At 45.3% G+C, this 18,235-nt stretch overlaps 1 protein-coding gene across 1 annotated transcript in view; it reads left to right on the top strand.

The window, feature by feature from the left end:
- Vwa3b (von Willebrand factor A domain containing 3B) overlaps nt 1-18,235 on the top strand; it is a 187,079-nt gene that overhangs the window by 49,339 nt on the left and 119,505 nt on the right. Inside the window, exon 8 of the mRNA XM_026379299.2 lies at nt 6,457-6,582. Within this exon, the coding sequence (XP_026235084.2) occupies nt 6,457-6,582 (126 nt within the window). The remainder of the gene's footprint in view (nt 1-6,456; nt 6,583-18,235) is intronic.

Genomic DNA, 18,235 nt, shown 5'->3' with positions numbered 1-18,235 from the left:
GAGAGGAAACAGTAGCTGCCCCATGGCCGTTTCCTCGTGGTCAGTACAGATGGAAACCAGGAAGGAGAGGACTTCTGACCTCAAACCCTGGGTCCCGTGGAGGGTGCGAAGGCAAAGTCTTTGTCCCTGTCCCTGTGCAGTCCAGAGAGTGGAGTGCGGACAGCACCCCAAGAGCTCATGCTACTGCAGAAGGAGAAGCTGGGCCCGCGGCCTGTCGTGTTTGTGGGGAATCGGCCTAAATGAGACTGGAGTCAAGGTCCTGCGTATAACAGTGCCACCGTCCCTGGTGCACGCTTCTTTGCACTCTTTGGAATTGAGGCTGGAGTGACAACCAGCCAGGGATTTCCTGTACCCACAGCCTGATTCAGATGAGGCCTGGGAGTGTCCTGGCGGCAGGAGGATGGAGCACAGGGTTGTGGCCGGCGCCCTGGGGAGCGGGAGGCTGACCGCAGCTTCCTGGGGCTTCTAGGCAAAGCTTGATGGTGGCACAGTCAGGACTGTACCTGGAGTGAAGGCTGGGGTAAGCGGTGGAGGGCTGAGTCCTCTGAGGGGACTGGGAGGAGAGGGCTGCAAGCAGGTTCCCGAGGGCCGAGTGTTGGGAGGGGGTCACCCTGGGGGACCTTGGCCCCCGGACTCACCTCCAGCACCATCAGTGCCGACCCGACTTGGAGAAGGCACTCAACCTATCTTTGCTAAGTGAACCTGTTTATCTATGGATGGTGACAACTGTTTTATCTGATAGGTGAGACGTGAATGTGACAGAGAGGTAGTGTTTGGGAGCAGGTGACTGTGACCTGTCCCCTTTGCCACACTCAAACTTAACTTGTCCTGGGCCTCATTTCACTTGTCAAATTAGCCATCTGGGCAAATCCCTATCAGACGCCAAAGAACCACAGCAGCTTCATGTGAGGAGGATCCCCAGCATGGTCAGCATTGTAACATGAGCCGCTGTCACCCCATGGCATATGGGGAGGTCCGAGGTGGCGGCCTTGGGGGCTCTTTGGGCTACAGGCTCTTGGGCACCTCTGTAGGCTGCGTGTTCTGCTGCGGTGTCAGGCACCTCTGTGGTCGGGACAGAGGGCTTCATGTCATTTCCCACCCTCTCTGGGTGAGGCTGGATAATTTCAAGCTCACAGAGCCCTCTGGGGCAGACTTCCTGTGCCTCACCCCCATCCTCTTCCATTTCCCGTGGCTTCCTCTCCCCTGGCTGCAGCTCCCTGAGAAGTCTCTTAGCAGACCCCTGATAAAAAATGGCAGCACTTCCTCCCTGCCCCAGGAAGGAGCACCTTCAAATCCAACCTACCCTTTGTACATTGTGCTTTTTAAACGCCTCTGGGGTCTTCAACAACAGCTTGGTTTTGTCTTGGTGTAAAGCAAACCTCATTCAATGAGCAGCTTTGGTTTGGTCTGCTTTTTGATGGCCTGCGAGCTCAGCTGTCAACTGCAGACACCAGACCTGGGGAGTGATATCCTGGCTCCTGCCTGCACCGGGAGCCGGTCCCCTGCTCCTGAGACGCGCTTTCCTGTTCCTGGATAATCAAGAGCCAACTGCATTTCCTTGGAAATGCGTCCTTGGATGCCGACCTGTGGTGCACTCGCTTTTAAGATGTTGTCCATGAATCTAGAGGACAGCCTTGTCTCATTGAAACTTTTAAAGAGAATCCTGCTACTCAACACCTCCAGGCACAGGCGGGCGGCTGGACCTCACTCTTGGTCTTACGGGTGCACAGAAGCCCTGAGGGCTTAAGGTTCACATTTGGCAGCTGTGAGAGCTATTTTGGGAGTTCCAACTCTGGGCTCAGCACACATAACATGTCACTTCTTGGGCCATGGCTGTCTGCGAGCTGTGCTGGCCATCCATCTCTGTCAGGACTTGTCCCTTGCTTCTTCATGAACAGAGCTATTAATACCCTTTCATCGGATCTAGCCAACTTCGGGAGGGCCTGAGCCCCAACATGCCTTTGCTCCTGCCCTGTCCTTATTGGCTACATTTTGAAAGTCAGAAACATCGACCCTGGTGTGCCACAGTCTGTCTTGGTGGCTTGGGGTTAGTCCTTGGGCTCTAGTGCCCCCTAGACCCAATGGTGGTCTTGCTGTCTGTGGTTCTAAGCTGTTAGGCATCCGTGAGCTATTATGGAGATCGGCTTGGTCAGAGGGGTCTCAACTACTACTGGGGGGCTACTTTTAAAAATCTTGAATTCTTTTTAAAAATTTTTTATTTGTTCTAATTAGTATATATGACAGTGGAATGTATTTTGACACATCATACATGAATGGAGTATAATTTCTCATTCGCCTAGTTGTACATGATGTAGAGTTACACAGATCATGTAATCAAATATGCACATAGGGTAATAATGTCCGATTCATTCTACTAGACTTCCTACCCCCATACCCCCTCCACTCCCTCCACTCCTCTCTGTTTAGTTCAAAATACCACTATCTCCCCCCTCGCCTTATTATGAATTAGCATCTGCATATCAGAGAACACCTTTGGCCTTTGGTTCTTTGGGATTGGCTTATTTTGCTTACCATAATAGTCTCCAGTTTCATCCACTTCCTGGCAAATGCCATAATCTCATTCTTCTTTAAGGCTGAGTAATATTCCACTGTGTATATATAACACAATTTCTTTATTCCTTCTTCTGTTAAAGGGCACCTAGGCTGGTTCCAGAGCTTAGCTATTATGAATTTTTGAGCAGCTATAAACATTGATGTGGCTGTGTCCCTGTAGTTGATTTTAAGTCCTTTAGGGGTATGGCCAAGCTGTGGGATAGCTGGGTCAAATGGTGGTTCCATTCCAGGTTTTCTGAGGAATCTCCACACTGCTTTCCATAGTCGTTGCACCAACTTGCAATTCCACCAGCAACCTAGGAGTGTTTTCCCCCACATCCTTTCCCCCCACATCCTCACCAGCATTTATTGTTGCCTGTATTCTTGATAATTGTGCAGGGTCCCTTTCCGAACATCCATCCTGTTTCCAGGGCAACCTTACAGGGCAGCAAGGTGGGGGATGTCACACCCACATGGGTTTCACTCCCTGTTCTGCCCCTTGTTTTTTTCTGTGACCTTGGACCATTTACTCCAGTTTGCTTGGCCATCCAATGGGTGCAAGTAGATTTTGCCTGCAGAGCAGTGGTGAGGAGAAATGAAAAAACGTTTAGAAGGACCCGAGCCCAGGCACAGACCAGGTACCCCGGCAAAGACGGTGTCCGTCCCCGAAGAGTTTGGACCCAGCTCTTGGCTTTAATGATGATATCACCCGTGGGCTCTGAGCCGAATGGGAATTCTGTGGAACAGAAGGGTTTAGTTTTGTGCTTTAATAGAATGTTACTGGAATGGAGTTTTTAAAACCAGAGAACACATCTGCTGAGTTCTTTTCTGCAAGATCATATTTATTAGCAGCAAATCCCAGAGCAGGGACTCCCATAGCCCCTCGATGCTAAGTAGTGCTCAGCTGGTAGCCGGGCCGAGGATGTCACTGAAAATGGTGGGGGCCGACCATGGTTGCCTCTGGGGGTCTCCTTGGTTCTCCCGCACACAGCAGGCTCCGGCCAAGGGGTGCAGGAGCTTGGCTTGGTGAGGCCCTCAGTGATGGTCCTTCCTTTTTGCCTTACTTGAAAGAAATCTTACTAGGAATCAAACAGATACTTCTCAACCAAAGAAATACAATCAGTCAACAAATATAGGAAAAAATGTTCACTGCATCTAGCAAATAAAAAAATGCAAATTAAAACTACACTGAGATTTCATCTCACTCCCTTTAGAATATTATCAAGAATGCAAGTCACAATAAATGTCGGCGAGGATGTGGGGAAAAGGAACACTCATACACTGCCGGTGCCACTGTGGAAAGCAGTGTGCAGATTCCTCAGAAAACTTGGAATGGAACCACCATTGGACCCAGCTATCCCACTCCTTAGCATGTACCCCAAAGCCTTAAAATCAGCATTCTACAGTAATGCAGCCACATCAATGTTTATAGCAGCTCAATTCACAACAGCTAAGCTATGGAACCAACCGAGGTGCCCTTCAACAGACGAATGGATACAGAGAATGTGTTATCTATACACAATGGAATATTACTCAGTCACAAAGAAAAATGGAATAATGGCATTGGCTGGAAAATGGATGGAACTGGAGGGTAGATCATGCTAAGTGAAATAAGCCAATCCCCCCAAACCAAAGGCCGAACGTTCTCTCTGATATGTGGAAGCTAATGCAAAATACAGAGGAGGATAATAAAGACCAGAAGACAGATCCAAGGAGTAAACCAACGGGAATGAAGGGGAGGGAGGAGGGATGGGATAGGGAAAGTCAGTGGAATGACCCTGACATAACTTTCCTAGGTACATAGATGAACACACGGCGGTGAGTCTCACCATCTTACACATCCACAAGACACTCATTTTAAAAAAAAATTACAAATGGCAGAAAGACCAGTGGAGGGAAGCCCATGGAGATGGGAGGAAATGAGGGGAAGGGGAGGCTTGGGGACTGAATCAGAGCAAATCATGTTTCATGAATTTATAATTATGTCACAGTAAATTCCGTGGTCAGGTAAACTAAAGAGAGCCAGTAGAACTTTAAAAAAGAAAGAAGGAAACTCTGCCTGGGTTTTGACTGACAGTGGGCCGTGAAGGCCTCCTTCCGCCCTCTCACAGGGGCCAGGGCACGGCCAGGCAGAGAGGCGGCCGCGCTGTTTGGCCCACGACGTGGCTGTGCGAGGTGCCACATGCTCCAGTCGCCGAGGCCCAGGCCGCTGATGCAGCCAACAGGCCTCAAGGGAGGCGGCAGGGCTCCCACCCAGATCCGCCCCCATCCTTTGGACACAGCCTGGTTTGCCCGCCATAAATCTGCTTCTCGGGGTCCCTTGCCACCAGAGGGGCCCTGGGAGAGGCGCTGGCCCTGATGCACTGAAGCTCCTGCTGGACCCAGGGGAAGGCGCCCCAGAGGCCTGACTCCATCAGGGGTGGGGTTGTGGGCCCTTCCGCTTCTGGACCCCAAGATGGACCTGCGCTTGGCATCCTGAGGCCACCTTGCATCCCCAGGAGACTCTGAGGACAGGGGATGAGCGAGGATGGTGGAGCAGCATGGTAGAAAGACCATGGATTTATATATTTTTTTAATTTTAATTTTGAGATACTTGTACATTCATATTCAATTACAAAAAGTAAGAGAAGAGAGAGAGAGAGAGAGAGAGAAATGATAGAGATACCCAAGTGCCCTTGGGCCTGCTCACCCTTAATAACATCTTGCAAAAGTTAGACCATTATCCGACCAGTGTCTTGACTTTGATGCAATTCAGATCCCTCATGGTGCACTTTAATTTTAATTTTTTGATACTGAATATTGAACCCTAAGGGTGTTAACCACTGAATCACATCCCCAGCCCTTTTTATTTCTTATTTTGAGACAGGGTCTTGCTGAATTGCTTAGGGCCTCACTAAGTGGCTGAGGCTGGCCTCAAACTTGGCGATCCTCCTGCCTCAGCCTTCCAAGTTGCTGGAATGACAGGCATGAGCCACCACACCCGGCTTTTATGGGGCACTTTTATTGTCAACCCATCTGTCCCCAGCCTCTGTGCTCTCTCAATCTCTGGAAACCACTGATCTGTTAGTCTGGACCTTGAGAAAGGCACAACCTCATCCCAGCCCCATGTGCAATGAACTGGGATTGACTCATTGAGAGAGACAAATTCTAGATTAAGCTACTTCATTAAAACACAAGTGTCATAGTGAAAACTAACCCGTTAGTCGGACAGCATAAGTCCAAAAAAGGAGGTCAAAGGCGCACCATGATGTTAGAGTGCAGGGAAAACTAGTGAAGCTGGTTTCAAAGAAGCAGAAAATCTCAGTCAGGTCTGGAAAGCATCAGAGGCCACTGCGTCCTTCCTCCTGAATCTCCCTCCCTCACAAGGGTGACCCTGGCTTTTATGAGGTGCTTGGCTTTGCTTTTTCAGTGCTGGGGATTGAACCCAGGAATGCTTTACCCCTGAGCTACATCCCCCTTTTTCTTTTTTATGTTTTGAAACAGGGTCTCAACCAAGTCTCTGAGGGTCTTGCTAAGTGACTGGGTCTGGCCTCCAACTTGCAATCCTCCAGTCTCAGCCTCTACGTTTCTGGGATTATAGGCATGCATCACCACACCTGGCTTGTGAGGTGCTGCGGACTGTCTTTGTACTTTCCATAACGTATCTTAAAATATCTGGCTGCAACAAATACTTAGCTTACAATAATTATTGCATCCTAAAGTCTGTGTCCGTGCCTTTTGGAGGTGACAGCATTTCCTTGGGGATTTCAGTTTTGATTCTCAGAGAGAGCTTAGTGGCAACATGGAATTGGATGTTCAGGAATGTTCTAGAAACTTGGTGGGACCGTGCCAGGCCTGCTAGGACCACAGGAGAGCTCCCAGGCCTGTCTCGGGTGGCCGCTCACGCTGTGTTTCCCTTTCTAGGGGCTGGAGTCAGAGAAGATGTGTTTCTCATTTGGAAGGAGATGGAGGAGGCCTTCAGAACCCTGGCCCAGGTCCAGAGGCTGCTGGTCGAGCTCCCCAAGTCCAGCACGGCCCCGACAGACTGCGGTGGGTGCCATTTATGTCACTAGTGTGATGGAGTCATAAATGGTAGCAGTTGGGGCTGGGGGTTGTTTCCATGCTCCTAATGAGGAGAGTCTCTTGCTCAGCTTTGAGAAGCTGCTGGAGAGACAGCATGTGCACTCTGTGTGTGTGTGTGTGTGTGTGTGTGCGAGTTTAAAAAGAGCTGCACAGCAGTTAAAGCCGTAACAACAGATGTTCTTGGAACTGATGCAAGGTGTGTTTTGTCACAGGCCCCAGGGTGGAACTGGGCTTGATCTGCAGTGTGGACAAGTCAGGGTTCACAGCCACAGAGCAGGGTGGTGTTCACTGGATGGAAAATGACTAGGGGGAAGCCTCAGGGGTAAGGAGGATCATGGCTCAACTGCTCTAACAGGATTCTTGCTGAAGGCAAGCCTTGGTGATCAGACATCCCCCAGGGATGGGCAGGAGGAGGCTGCGAGAGATCAAGGGTGGGGGATTCTGGTCAAACTCCAGCTGGGCAAACCTGCGGTGGCATCTGCCTGTCATCCCAGTGACTCAGGAAACTGAGGCAGGAGGATTGCGAATTCAAAGCCAGCCTCAGCAACTTAGCAAGCAGTGAAGCCATCATCAAGTTCTCCTCCATCCTCAAGGTACCTCCAAGAGCACATGCCTCTTGGCAGAGTCTCCCCTAGACCAAGCTTCAGTTGGGCTCCTCTGCATCCTCTTTTCAATGAGGCCTCAACCTCTGGACTTCTGTGCTCATATTTGGATAGCTGGACTTTTTTTTTTTTTTTTTTTTTTTGGTACTGGGGAGTGAACCCAGGGGTGCTGAACCACTGAGCCACATCCCCAGCTCTTTTTTTGTATTTTATTTAAAGACAGGGTCTCACTGAGTTGCTTAACAACTTACCATTAAGGAGGCTGGCTTCAAACTAGCGATCCTCCAGCCTGAGCCTCCCGAGCCTCTGGGATTACAGGCATGAGCCACTGCACCAATTTGCAGTGCGATTGCTTTGCCAGGACCACCCCTTTGGGGATTCCAAAGGAGGAACCTGGGCAGGCTTGTTTAGGGGAGCAAATGACCCACTTGTAGGGTCACTGCACCCAAGAACCCAGACAGTGAGTCCCCTGTCATTTGGACCTCGGAAAATGAAGCAGACTCATGTGAACATCTCTGCCAGGCAGAGAGGATGGCAATTCTGTTGCTAAGGTGCTTGCATGGGGAGCTTTATGGACTGAATTGTGCCCCGTCCCATTTATGTTGACACCCCAGATCCAACTCGACTATTTTGGAGATCAGGCCTTTGGGAGGCAGTGAAGGCTCAAGGTGATCACAAGGGTGAGGCCCTAATCTGATAGCATTGGCATTTCATAAGAAGAGGGACAGCCACCAGAGAGCTGTCTCCCTCCACAGGCACACAGATTAAGGGATATGCCGGGACATGGCTGGAAAGTCAGCCAGGAGGAACGCATTCAACAGAAAGCAAGCTAACAGTGCTCTCATCATGAACTTTCAGCTCCCCAAATTGTGAGAAGACAAATTCTCATTGCCTAAGCCACCCAGCCTGCGACATTTTATTTACGGAAGCCCAAGCAGACTGTTGGAGGGAGTATTTAATTTCAGGGTAGTCAGGCCTAAGGGTTAACAGAAGGGTTTAGCTGCTACTTCTCAGGGATACAGAAGAGCTCTGGAGCTCTGGAATTGGACAATGACTTATAATTGTCCTTTTGTTTCAATCTAAAATGTACACCCCCAAAAAAACCAAAGCCCAGAATTGCTTCAAGCAGATGTTTTCATGAACTTCTTTGAAGGTACTGTTTTAATTTTCATAGGAAGATCTCATCAGGACAGGTCCTCTGTGGGACAGTCATCAAGCTTTTGTGATCTCAGTTTGGCCCTGGTGGCTGCAGGTAGGGAGTCTGGCCCTCTTCTATTCCCGCTCACAGCTCAGTGACCTGATGCAATGTCTCACTTAGTCCATGACCCTGCTCTGATCCTGGGTCAAGAGCTTTAGGAAAGAAATAGAAAGAAAAAGGCTTAGAGCTCACACAGCCTCATCGATCGTGTTCGTTGTCACCAGCCTGAAAACTTGGCATAAGGTATGGGGCCGTGGGTAGACCACGCTGGAGAGTCTGGCCTCCGTGATGGGGAATGATTAGCCTTCAACTGAGTAGCATGCTGGACCTCCTAAGAAAGCATCCAAGCAAAGCGTCAAGAAGAAATTGTTTCGAGGTGACATAACTGCAGCTCACAACAGAGTTCAAGATTGATAGGAGCACAGGACCATCTGGGACCCAGCAAGGCAAAGTTCACAATTGGCAGTCAAGCCAAGGTTACCAGGCATAAAAAAAAAAAAAAGAAAATGTGGCCTTTAATAAGGAGAAAAATCAACCAATTGAAACTGAGAGGTGAGACAGGTGGCCTCTGAACCAGACCCTCCAGTGATCTCTCCTCACAGACACACCACGCAGAGCAGATGTTCATGCACCAAACAACTTACATAGGAATGAAAGAAATCAGGTATGAGCCCAGAGGGCCTGGAGTTTGGTACAACAAAACAAGAAGATGTGTTGAAGAAGGCGGGGAGGAAAGAGTGGCTACTCTCGTCCCAACTCCAAATAGTCCAACGTAAAGAGACGCCTCCCACTTTGGGGAGGGAAGAGAAGTGACTCAGGCTTGAGACGGGAAACCCAGTGCCAGACCCACCATGGTCAAATCCAGTGCTGGGCAGAGCCCCACGCCCCTTACCCCCAAGCCAGGATCTGCGACTGACCACTGGCACTGGGAAGGGGGTTCAGCCAGGTGGCTGACTGTCTCCACCAGACCTCCTCCACACTTGGGCAGCAGAGAAGGGAGCAGGACCCCACACAACTGGGGAGCAGAACATGCAAGCTAGCACAGGGTTTTGTCCCTGGGCCTCTTGCTGGGAGTGGGCTGGTACCACTTCAAAATGTGAAATGGAACATCATCAAAAACTCAGAATGTGGGGAAAAATGGATGCCAGTGTAGCGTTTTCTTGTATATTGTGTTAGTTAACTCTGCACTGCTATCACCAGTACCTGAGGTACTCAAAAGGGGGAGAAGTTTATTCTGACTCAGAGCTTTGGAGGTACCAGCTTATGGGGTTGGCCCTGCTGGTTTGGGGTTTGTGGTAAGGAAGCACATCATGTTAGGAGCCTCGACCGAGGAGGCTGCTTTGTTCATGGCAGCTGTAAAGCAGAGAGAGAAATCAGGGGACAGGGTCCCAGTCTCCCCGTCAAGGACCCCCACCCCTACAGGGTCAGAAGACTTCCAAATAGGCCAACCTTGTGAAGGCCCCACCACCTCCCAGCAGTGCCATGGGCTAGGAACCAAACCTTCACTACATGGGCCTTTGGCAGATGCTCGTCCACACCATACCATATATTTTCCTTTGTTCTTTTGTTTCTATTCCTATCTTTACAATCATGTAAGGTTGCTATCATTTCAAATAGATTGTTAGAATCAAAAGATCACTTTGCATGCTTCATGATAAACACAAAAAAATCTATGATAAAAAATGAGAAATAATAAATAAGAAATGTAAAACACACTACTGGAGTAAATCACTTAACCACAAAGAAGAGGGAGGAAGAAAGAAAGTACAAAAAAAATTAGAAAACAAGTTATATAATAGCTATAGTAACACTTTCCCTGCAATGTGACCTTAAATGTAAATGAATGAAACTTTTCAATTTAAACATGTAGAGATTCTGAGTGGATTATAAATAAAGATCCAACTATATGTTACTTCCAAGAAACTCAACTTTGCTCCCAAGGATACACATAGACTGAAAGCAAAGGGGGATGGAATGAAATATTCCATGCAAATGGAATCCAAAAGAAAGAAGGAGTAGCCATACTCACATCAACTAAAATCAAAAGCAGTAAAAAGATAAAGTCATCTAATAATAATGCTGAAAGTATCAATTTTGTAAGAGGAAATAGCAGTTCTACATATATATGCACCCAATACCTAAGGTGAATATCTACAAATCTAAAGAAAGATGCTGACTCTAGTCCAATAATAATTTAGGACTTTGATGCCCCACTTTCAGCAGTGGACAGGACATCTGAGCTAATAATCAAAAAAGCCATAGCAGAGTTAACTTGAGCCCTAAACCAAGTGGAACGAACTGATGTCTACACAACATTCTGTCCAACAGCTGTGAAAGATGCATTTCTCATCAGCACATGGAATGTTCTCCGGGACAGACCGTGTTCTAGGCTGCAGAACAAGTCTCAATAAATTTTAAAAAGTTGAAATCATATCAAGTGTGTTTTCTGACCACAATGCAGTAACACTAGAAATCAGTAACAAGAGAAACTTTGAAAACTCCACAAGTCCTTGGAAATTAAACAACTTATTTTTGAACAATCAGTGGATCAAGGAAAAAAAATCAAGGAGGAGGTTTAAAAATTTCTTAAAATAAATGAAAAAGGAGACCCAACCTACCCAATCCTATGTGATACATCAAAAGCAAATGTGAGGGCTGGAGATGTGGCTCAAGTGGTGGCATTGCTCGCCTGGCACTGGGTTCTCAGCACCACATAAAAATAAAATAAAGATATTGTGTCCACCTAAAACTAAAAAAATAAATATTAAATAAATGCAAACTGAGAGAGAAGTTTATATCAATCAATGCCTACACAGGGAAAAAAAGGAGACAAAAATAAACTCCTAATCCTGAATCTCCAGGAACAAGAAAAACAAGAACAAACCAAACTCAAAATTAGTAGAAGGAAAGAAATAATAAAGATTAGAGCAGAAATAAATGAAATGGACAAAAAAAATACAAAAGAGCAATGCAATGGTGCTGGTTCTCTGAAAATGAACAAGCTCTATGAATGAAGAAAAGGAGAGAGAAGACTCAAATACAGCAGAGATGATAGGGAGACATTATCACTGATACCACAGAGGTACAAAAGATCATGAGAGATTATTATGAGAGAGAATATGCCAAAAAATTCGACAACCTAGAAGAAATGGACAAATTCCTAGACATGAAACCTTACCAAGAGGGAGTCATGCAGAAATAGAAAACCTCAAAAGACCAAAGCAAGCAACAAGATTGAATCTATAATGAAAAGTCTGCCCTCAAAGAAAACCCCTGGACCAGACAGCTTCACTGCCAGATTCTACTGCACATTGAAAGAACTGACATCAATTCTCCTTAAGTTATTCAGAAAGAAGAAGAAGAGGAAGGAGCTTTCCCAAATACCATCTATGAGGCCAAAAGAAAAACTACAGGCCAATGCCCTTGATAGACATGGATGCAAAAATGTCCAACAAAATACAAGCAAACCAATTTGAACAGCACATTAAAAAGATTCCTTGCCCTGATCAAGTGGATGCATCCCAGGGATGCAAGGATGTTTCAACATAAGCAGATCAATAAACATGGTGCACCACACCAGCAGAATGAAGGACAGTCATCTGGTTATTTCAACAGATGTAGAAAAGGCATTTGATAAAAGTCAACCTCCTTCATGATAAAACTCTGAGCATATTAGGTATAAAAGGAAGATAACTCAACATAATAAAGGCCATTCATGGGGGCTGGGGCTATAGGTCAGTGACAAAATGCTTGCTTAGCATGAGTGAGACTCTGGGTTCCATCCCCAGACCATAAATACAATAAAAAAAAATTTAGAAGCCCGTAATCAACATTATACTGAATAGGGAAAAGTTGAAAACTTTCTAAAATCTGTGTCAAGATATGGTTGACCACTTTCACCACTTTTAGTCAAAATAGTTCTTGAAGTCTTCACTGGAGCAGCCAAGCAAGAGAAAGGAAAGGAAGGGGTCAGGGAGAGAGAAAGGGCATCGGATTTGGAAAAGAAGTCAAATGGTCACTGTTTGAAGGTGACATCATCTTATATATATAGAAAATTTAAAACCTCCACTAAAACAACATTAGAACTAATAAATGAATTCAGCAAAATTGCAGGATACAAAATTAACCTACAAAAATCAGTAGAGTTGCTACATGCCAATAGTGAACTATCTGAAATAGAAATCAAGAAGGCAATCCCACTTACAATAGTTCATTTTTTAAAATGAATTTAAGGAAAGAGGTGAAAGATCTTAACAATGAAAGTTATAAAACATGGATGAAGAATTTGAAGAAGATACAAAAAATGGAAAGATAGCTTATGTTCATGGATTGGAAGAATCAATCTTGTTAAAATGTCCATCCTACCCAAAGCAATTTACAGATTCAATGTATTCCCTCTAATGCATCAATGACATTCTTCACAGAACTAGAAAAAAAAACAATTCTATAATTTATAAGGAATCAGAAAGAAAAAAAGCCTGCAAATAGCCAAAGCCATCTTAAGCAAAATGAACAAAGCAGGAGCCATTCCACTTCAAAACATGCTACAAAGCTGCTGTAATCAAAGCAGCATGACCACTGGCATAAAATAGACACATAGATGAATGGAAGAGAATAGAGAGCCCAGAAGCAAAACCATCACCAGCCAACTGGTTTTCCACCAAGATGCTCATAACACACCCTGGAGAAAGGATATTCTTTCAAATAAGGCTTTCTTTTAAGAAAATAAACCAATTGTATTATTGGTTTTAAGCAAATTAATTAAGATGCCCCTCATTTTCTCGTGTTCTGTATTCATGGAGTTTCTTGGATCTCTGGGTTTGTGGTTTTGATCACGTTTGGAAACTTTTCAACAGTTATTTCTTTAAGTGTTTTTCTGTTCCCCTCTCCTCCGTCTCCTCTCCCCAGTAATCCCATCGACTGTATATTTGAGTTGTCCCATGGCTCCCCAAGGCTCTTTTATCTCTTTTTCAACTTTGGTACAAAGTTTCAGTGAGTGCCTGGAAAATGAGACATCCAGCTTCAGAGGGGTGAAACCAACCAGCCCTCTATTTATCACTTTAATATAAGACCTGAAACTGTGAGACTGCTAGAAGACAACCCAGGGGAGATGCTTCAGGACACTGGGATGGGCAAATGATATTTTGGACAATTCTCCAAAAGGACAGGAAACCAAAGCAAAAATGGACAAGTGGGATTAGAACAAATTAACAAGTTTCTGCTCAGGAAAGAAAACTGCCAAGTTATAAAACATGGATGAAAGAATTTGAAGAAGATACAAAAAATGGAAAGATAGCTTATGTCTTATTTTGTCCAGCTGGGCAAAATAACCGGGAGGTGACCAGCAACTTGAAGGTTGAGGCGGGAACTGCTTTATTGCGGAACAGCAGAGGTATATATACCTAACTGATGACACACAGCTTGACTCAATTAGCGTCATCCAGGTACAGCAATCAGCCAATAAGGAGTCCCCACCATCTTAATGGCTTGGTGGCGTTGCCTCACAAACCAATCCTCCTGGCAAACTGCCAGGCGCCATCTTGACTTGATTGCAGCCCCCAACAGAAAACAATCAACAGAGGTCAGAGACAGCCTTCCGAATGGGACATGTTTGAAAACTGTACATCTGACAAGGGCTTGATAGCCAGAACATCCAAGGAACTCTAAGATCTCAACAGCCAAAATAAAATAAAACAGCCCAGTTAAAAAAATGGGCAATAGATCTAATTCATATTTCTCAGAAGACGACACACAGATGGAAAACAGGTGTGTGAAAAAGTGCTTGACATCCCTGATATCACCAGGGAAATGCCAGTCAACACCACACTGAGCTGTCATCTCACCTCAGCAAGAACCACTGTCACAAAAGGGGAAAGGTAAAAAGTGCCCGGGAGAACGTGGAGTACAGGAAACCCTGGGCACTGCTGGCGGGGACGTAAATCAGCACAGTCATTGTGGGAACCAGGGTGGAGGTTCCCCCCAAATTAAAATTAGGGTGAGGACATGATCCAACAATCCCACCACTGGGTAGGTAGCCACCAGAAATGAAAAGCCAGTCAAAGGCCCATCCGCACCTCCATATTTATTGCAGCACTATTCACAAGAGCGATGCAGTGGAAACAATCCAGGTGTCTATCAAGGGATGAATGCATGAAGAAAATGTAGACCCAATGGGATACTATGATACTATTCAGCCTTAAAAAGAACGGGATCCTGTCCTTGTGGCCACATGGATGGAACTGGAGATGGCGATGTTAAGTGAAAGAAGCCAGGCACAGAAAGACAAGCATCACATGTTCTCCCTCGTGGGAAATCTAAAAAGCTGAGCTCATCAAGGTTGGACAGGGAGAAGGGGTGGGGAAGGATCATCGGTGGGTACAAAGTTTCAGTTAGTTGGCTGTGGGAAGTTCCGGTGTGCTGTTGCACCAGATCATAGATGGCAGCCATGGGCCATACATTGCAGGGAGCTGGAAGAAAGACTTTTGAGGGTTTTCATCATGGGGATGATGAATGTAGGAGATGAATATTTTTGACTGAGGCAGGAGAATCGCTAGTTCAAAACCAGCCTCAGCAAAAGTGAGGCCCTTAGCAACTCAGTGAGACCCCGACTCTAAATAAAATACAAAATAGGGCTGGGATGTGGCTCAGTGGTTGAGTGCCTCTGAGTTCAAAAAACAACAAAAAACCACATTATTTTAAAAATGGAAAACTCATACATTAGAATTCACTGAAAGGGTATTCAAAGTTATTATGTGTCCCAAAGTTTAAGAAAAGACAAAGAAGTTAGAAAAGTGATACATATTAAACTGTTAGAGATGAAAATTTAAAGAAGGAAATAGATGCAAAATTCCAAATGGGATCAAGGGTAGATGAGACGTGGCAGGCAAAAGAGATCAGTGAACTTGAAGACAGTGATAGAAACTATCAAAAACGACACACACGTGGGGGAAAAAAAGAATGTAAAAAATACAAACAAAGAAATAAAAGAGCCTTGGGGAGTCCTGGGACAACTCACGAGCCCCAAATATACAGTCGATGGGATTACTGGGGAGAGGAGACGGAGGAGAGGGGAACAGAAAAACACTTAAAGAAATAAGTGTTGAAAAGTTTCCAAACGTGATCAGAACTACAAACCCAGAGATCCAAGAAACTCCATGAATACAGAACACGGGAAAATGAGGGGCCTCTTAATGAATTTGCTTAAAACCAATAATACAATTGGTTTATTTTCTTAAAAGAAAGCCTGAAAGGTGACCAGAGGTGTGTAGTGGGGGGGGGATGTTATATACAAAGAGCAAAGAAAGGGTGACAGCAGGTTTTTCATTCAAACAAAGGGATGGTGGGAGCGGCACCCTCTCTTTCAAAGAAGAGAACCTCAACAGTCCACTCATAATTCTGTATTCATTGAAAAATACCTTTCCAAAATAAAGGCAGAATAATGACATTTTCAGACATACAAAATCTGAAAGAATTCATCATTAGCATGTATTATACATGGAGTGATAAATTTCCTGATGTTAGACCAGGATAATTTGATAATGTACACTATACATTTTTTTTTTTTTTTTGGTACTGGGGATTGAATGCAGGGCCTGCTACCATTGAGCCACACCCCCAGCCCTTTTTTAATTTTGAGACAGAGTCTCCCTAAATTGCCAAGGCTGGGCTCCAACCCGTGATTCTCCTGCCTCAGCCTCCTGAGTCATTGGGGATACAGGTGTGCACCACCTCACCCAGCTGAAGATATACCCTGTTAACCCAAACAACCACTAAGACCACAAATACAACAAATAAGATAAATGGAATTTATTCAATGCAAAAGCTGTCAAAAAAAGAAAAGAAAAGAAAAGAAAAAGAGCAAACAGGGCCAATAGAAAACAGATAACAAGATGATAAACATAAACCAACCATACATATGTTAAACCTTAGCAGTTTGTACATTTTACATGTGTATGGGTCATTTTATGTTGATGCCACCTTAATGCAGCTTACTGATAAAGGAAGAGAGGAGGATATGGCTTACTCCTGAGGTGCTGAGCTGCTCAGAGACATTGGTGTAAGTTTGCATCTGTGTGTGTGGTCCAGGCACGATTCTCAAACAGGAAGGTGGCTTTTGTCACAACATATTAAAGCATTAATCCACAGCCAGGGAAGCTGTACCCTTCTGGGACCGATGCTGCAGCTCAAGATATTTCATGGGCTCCTCATTGGGAATAACCTTCACAGCCATTTTGTGACCCACCAGAGCTAATTAGCTGAATCATAGTGTGTAGTCACGCTTTAATCAGGAACAGAGACAGCCCAGAGACTTCCACCCGAAACTTGAGATTTGACTCAGACTACTTAGTATCAAAATATCAGACTGAATGTAAAAAGACCAGGAAGTGCTTAGAGGCTTATTCAAGCTCCGTGGGCAGTCCCAATAGCAGCTTCATACAAACTTTGAGCACATTTTTTTTTTTTTTAGCAGATGGATGAAGCTCATTTTCATTGACATTGTATTAAATAGCCACTGAGATTTTTTTTTTTTTTTTTTGGACGGCGGGTAGCCCTGGATGGCAGGGCTTTACAGATTTAGAGTTAGGGAGATTTAGAGTTAGGGACTTAGAGTTAGACACAGATTTAGAGTTAGGGAAATATTCAGCCTCACTTTACCCATCCTGCCGGGTGATGCTGGGAAAGACACTTACTGTTGCAGAAAGCTCGGTCCTTGACCCTGACACCAATCCATTAACGACGAGGACACAGTTTTGAGCTAAAGGAAAAAGAAGGTTTATTGCTTTGCTAACAAAGGAGAAACAAGGGGACTCCTGTCCCAAACGCTATGATTCTGCCCATCCTCAGGAACAGGGGGCTTTTATAGAAGTGATTCAGAGAATGAGATTAGGGAGGAGAGATCAGAAGGAGAAGATCAGGGGGAGAAGTTTAGGGAAAAGAAGATTGAGAAAAAGAAAAAAAATGTGTAAGTTTCAAAGCCACAAGGGATATAGTCAAAGCATCAGGTGAACCCCTGTTACATTATTACTGTGCCTCAGTTTCCTTATTTGCAGACTGTGGATAAATATTAGTGCCTACCCCATGGGACTGTTGTGAAAATACCTGCCAAACACTTAAAAATGTGCTGGCAAAGGCTCAGTGGCTGAGTGCTCCTGAGTTCAATCCCTGGTACAAAAAAAAAAAAAAAAAAAGTAAGAATGTAATGATAATTTAAGGAAAGGTTTATCCGTGTGATGCTTTGTTTATTGAGTGCTTACTATATGTAGCTCTGTGCTTGATGGTGAACACAGTGGTGAGTTAAACAGACATGAAATAGGCCCTCATAGAGTAGGACCTGTGAGGACCATTGCTTGCTCAGTGAGCTGAAAATTAGATGAACACCAGAAGTATAATTACCAATTTTGATTGAGGAGAAGTGGGGACTCCGGAGCCATTCTCTGGGGCCAAGGGAAGCTTCCCTGGGGAAAAGGACTTTGGAGGTGATACCTGGGTGTTGAGGAAGAAAGTAAATGATGGGAGTGAGGGCTAGTATATCCCTGGAAGAGGGAGGGCATAGGCCATGGCCGAGGCTGGAAGACACACAGCACTGTAGAGGAGCTGGAGAAGATCGATGCGGCTGGAGCTCAAAGCTTGTGATGGGTCTGGACAGGAAGGCAGGGACCAGATCATTCAAGATGTAGAGTCCCTGGAGCTAATACCAATCGTCAGCCCCTAGAGGATTCTAAGCAGGGAAATAAGATCAGATTCGTATTCTTAAAAAATCATTTGGGGAGGATCCAACATGGCGGCCGGCGAGCAGGCAGCATTTTCTATACCTCCGCAG

The sequence above is a fragment of the Urocitellus parryii genome, chromosome 12 (genome assembly GCF_045843805.1).
Source record: "Urocitellus parryii isolate mUroPar1 chromosome 12, mUroPar1.hap1, whole genome shotgun sequence".
NCBI lineage: Eukaryota > Metazoa > Chordata > Mammalia > Rodentia > Sciuridae > Urocitellus > Urocitellus parryii.
Note: the sequence above shows the minus strand (reverse complement) of the source record. Positions and strands in the feature narration are given on the sequence as shown.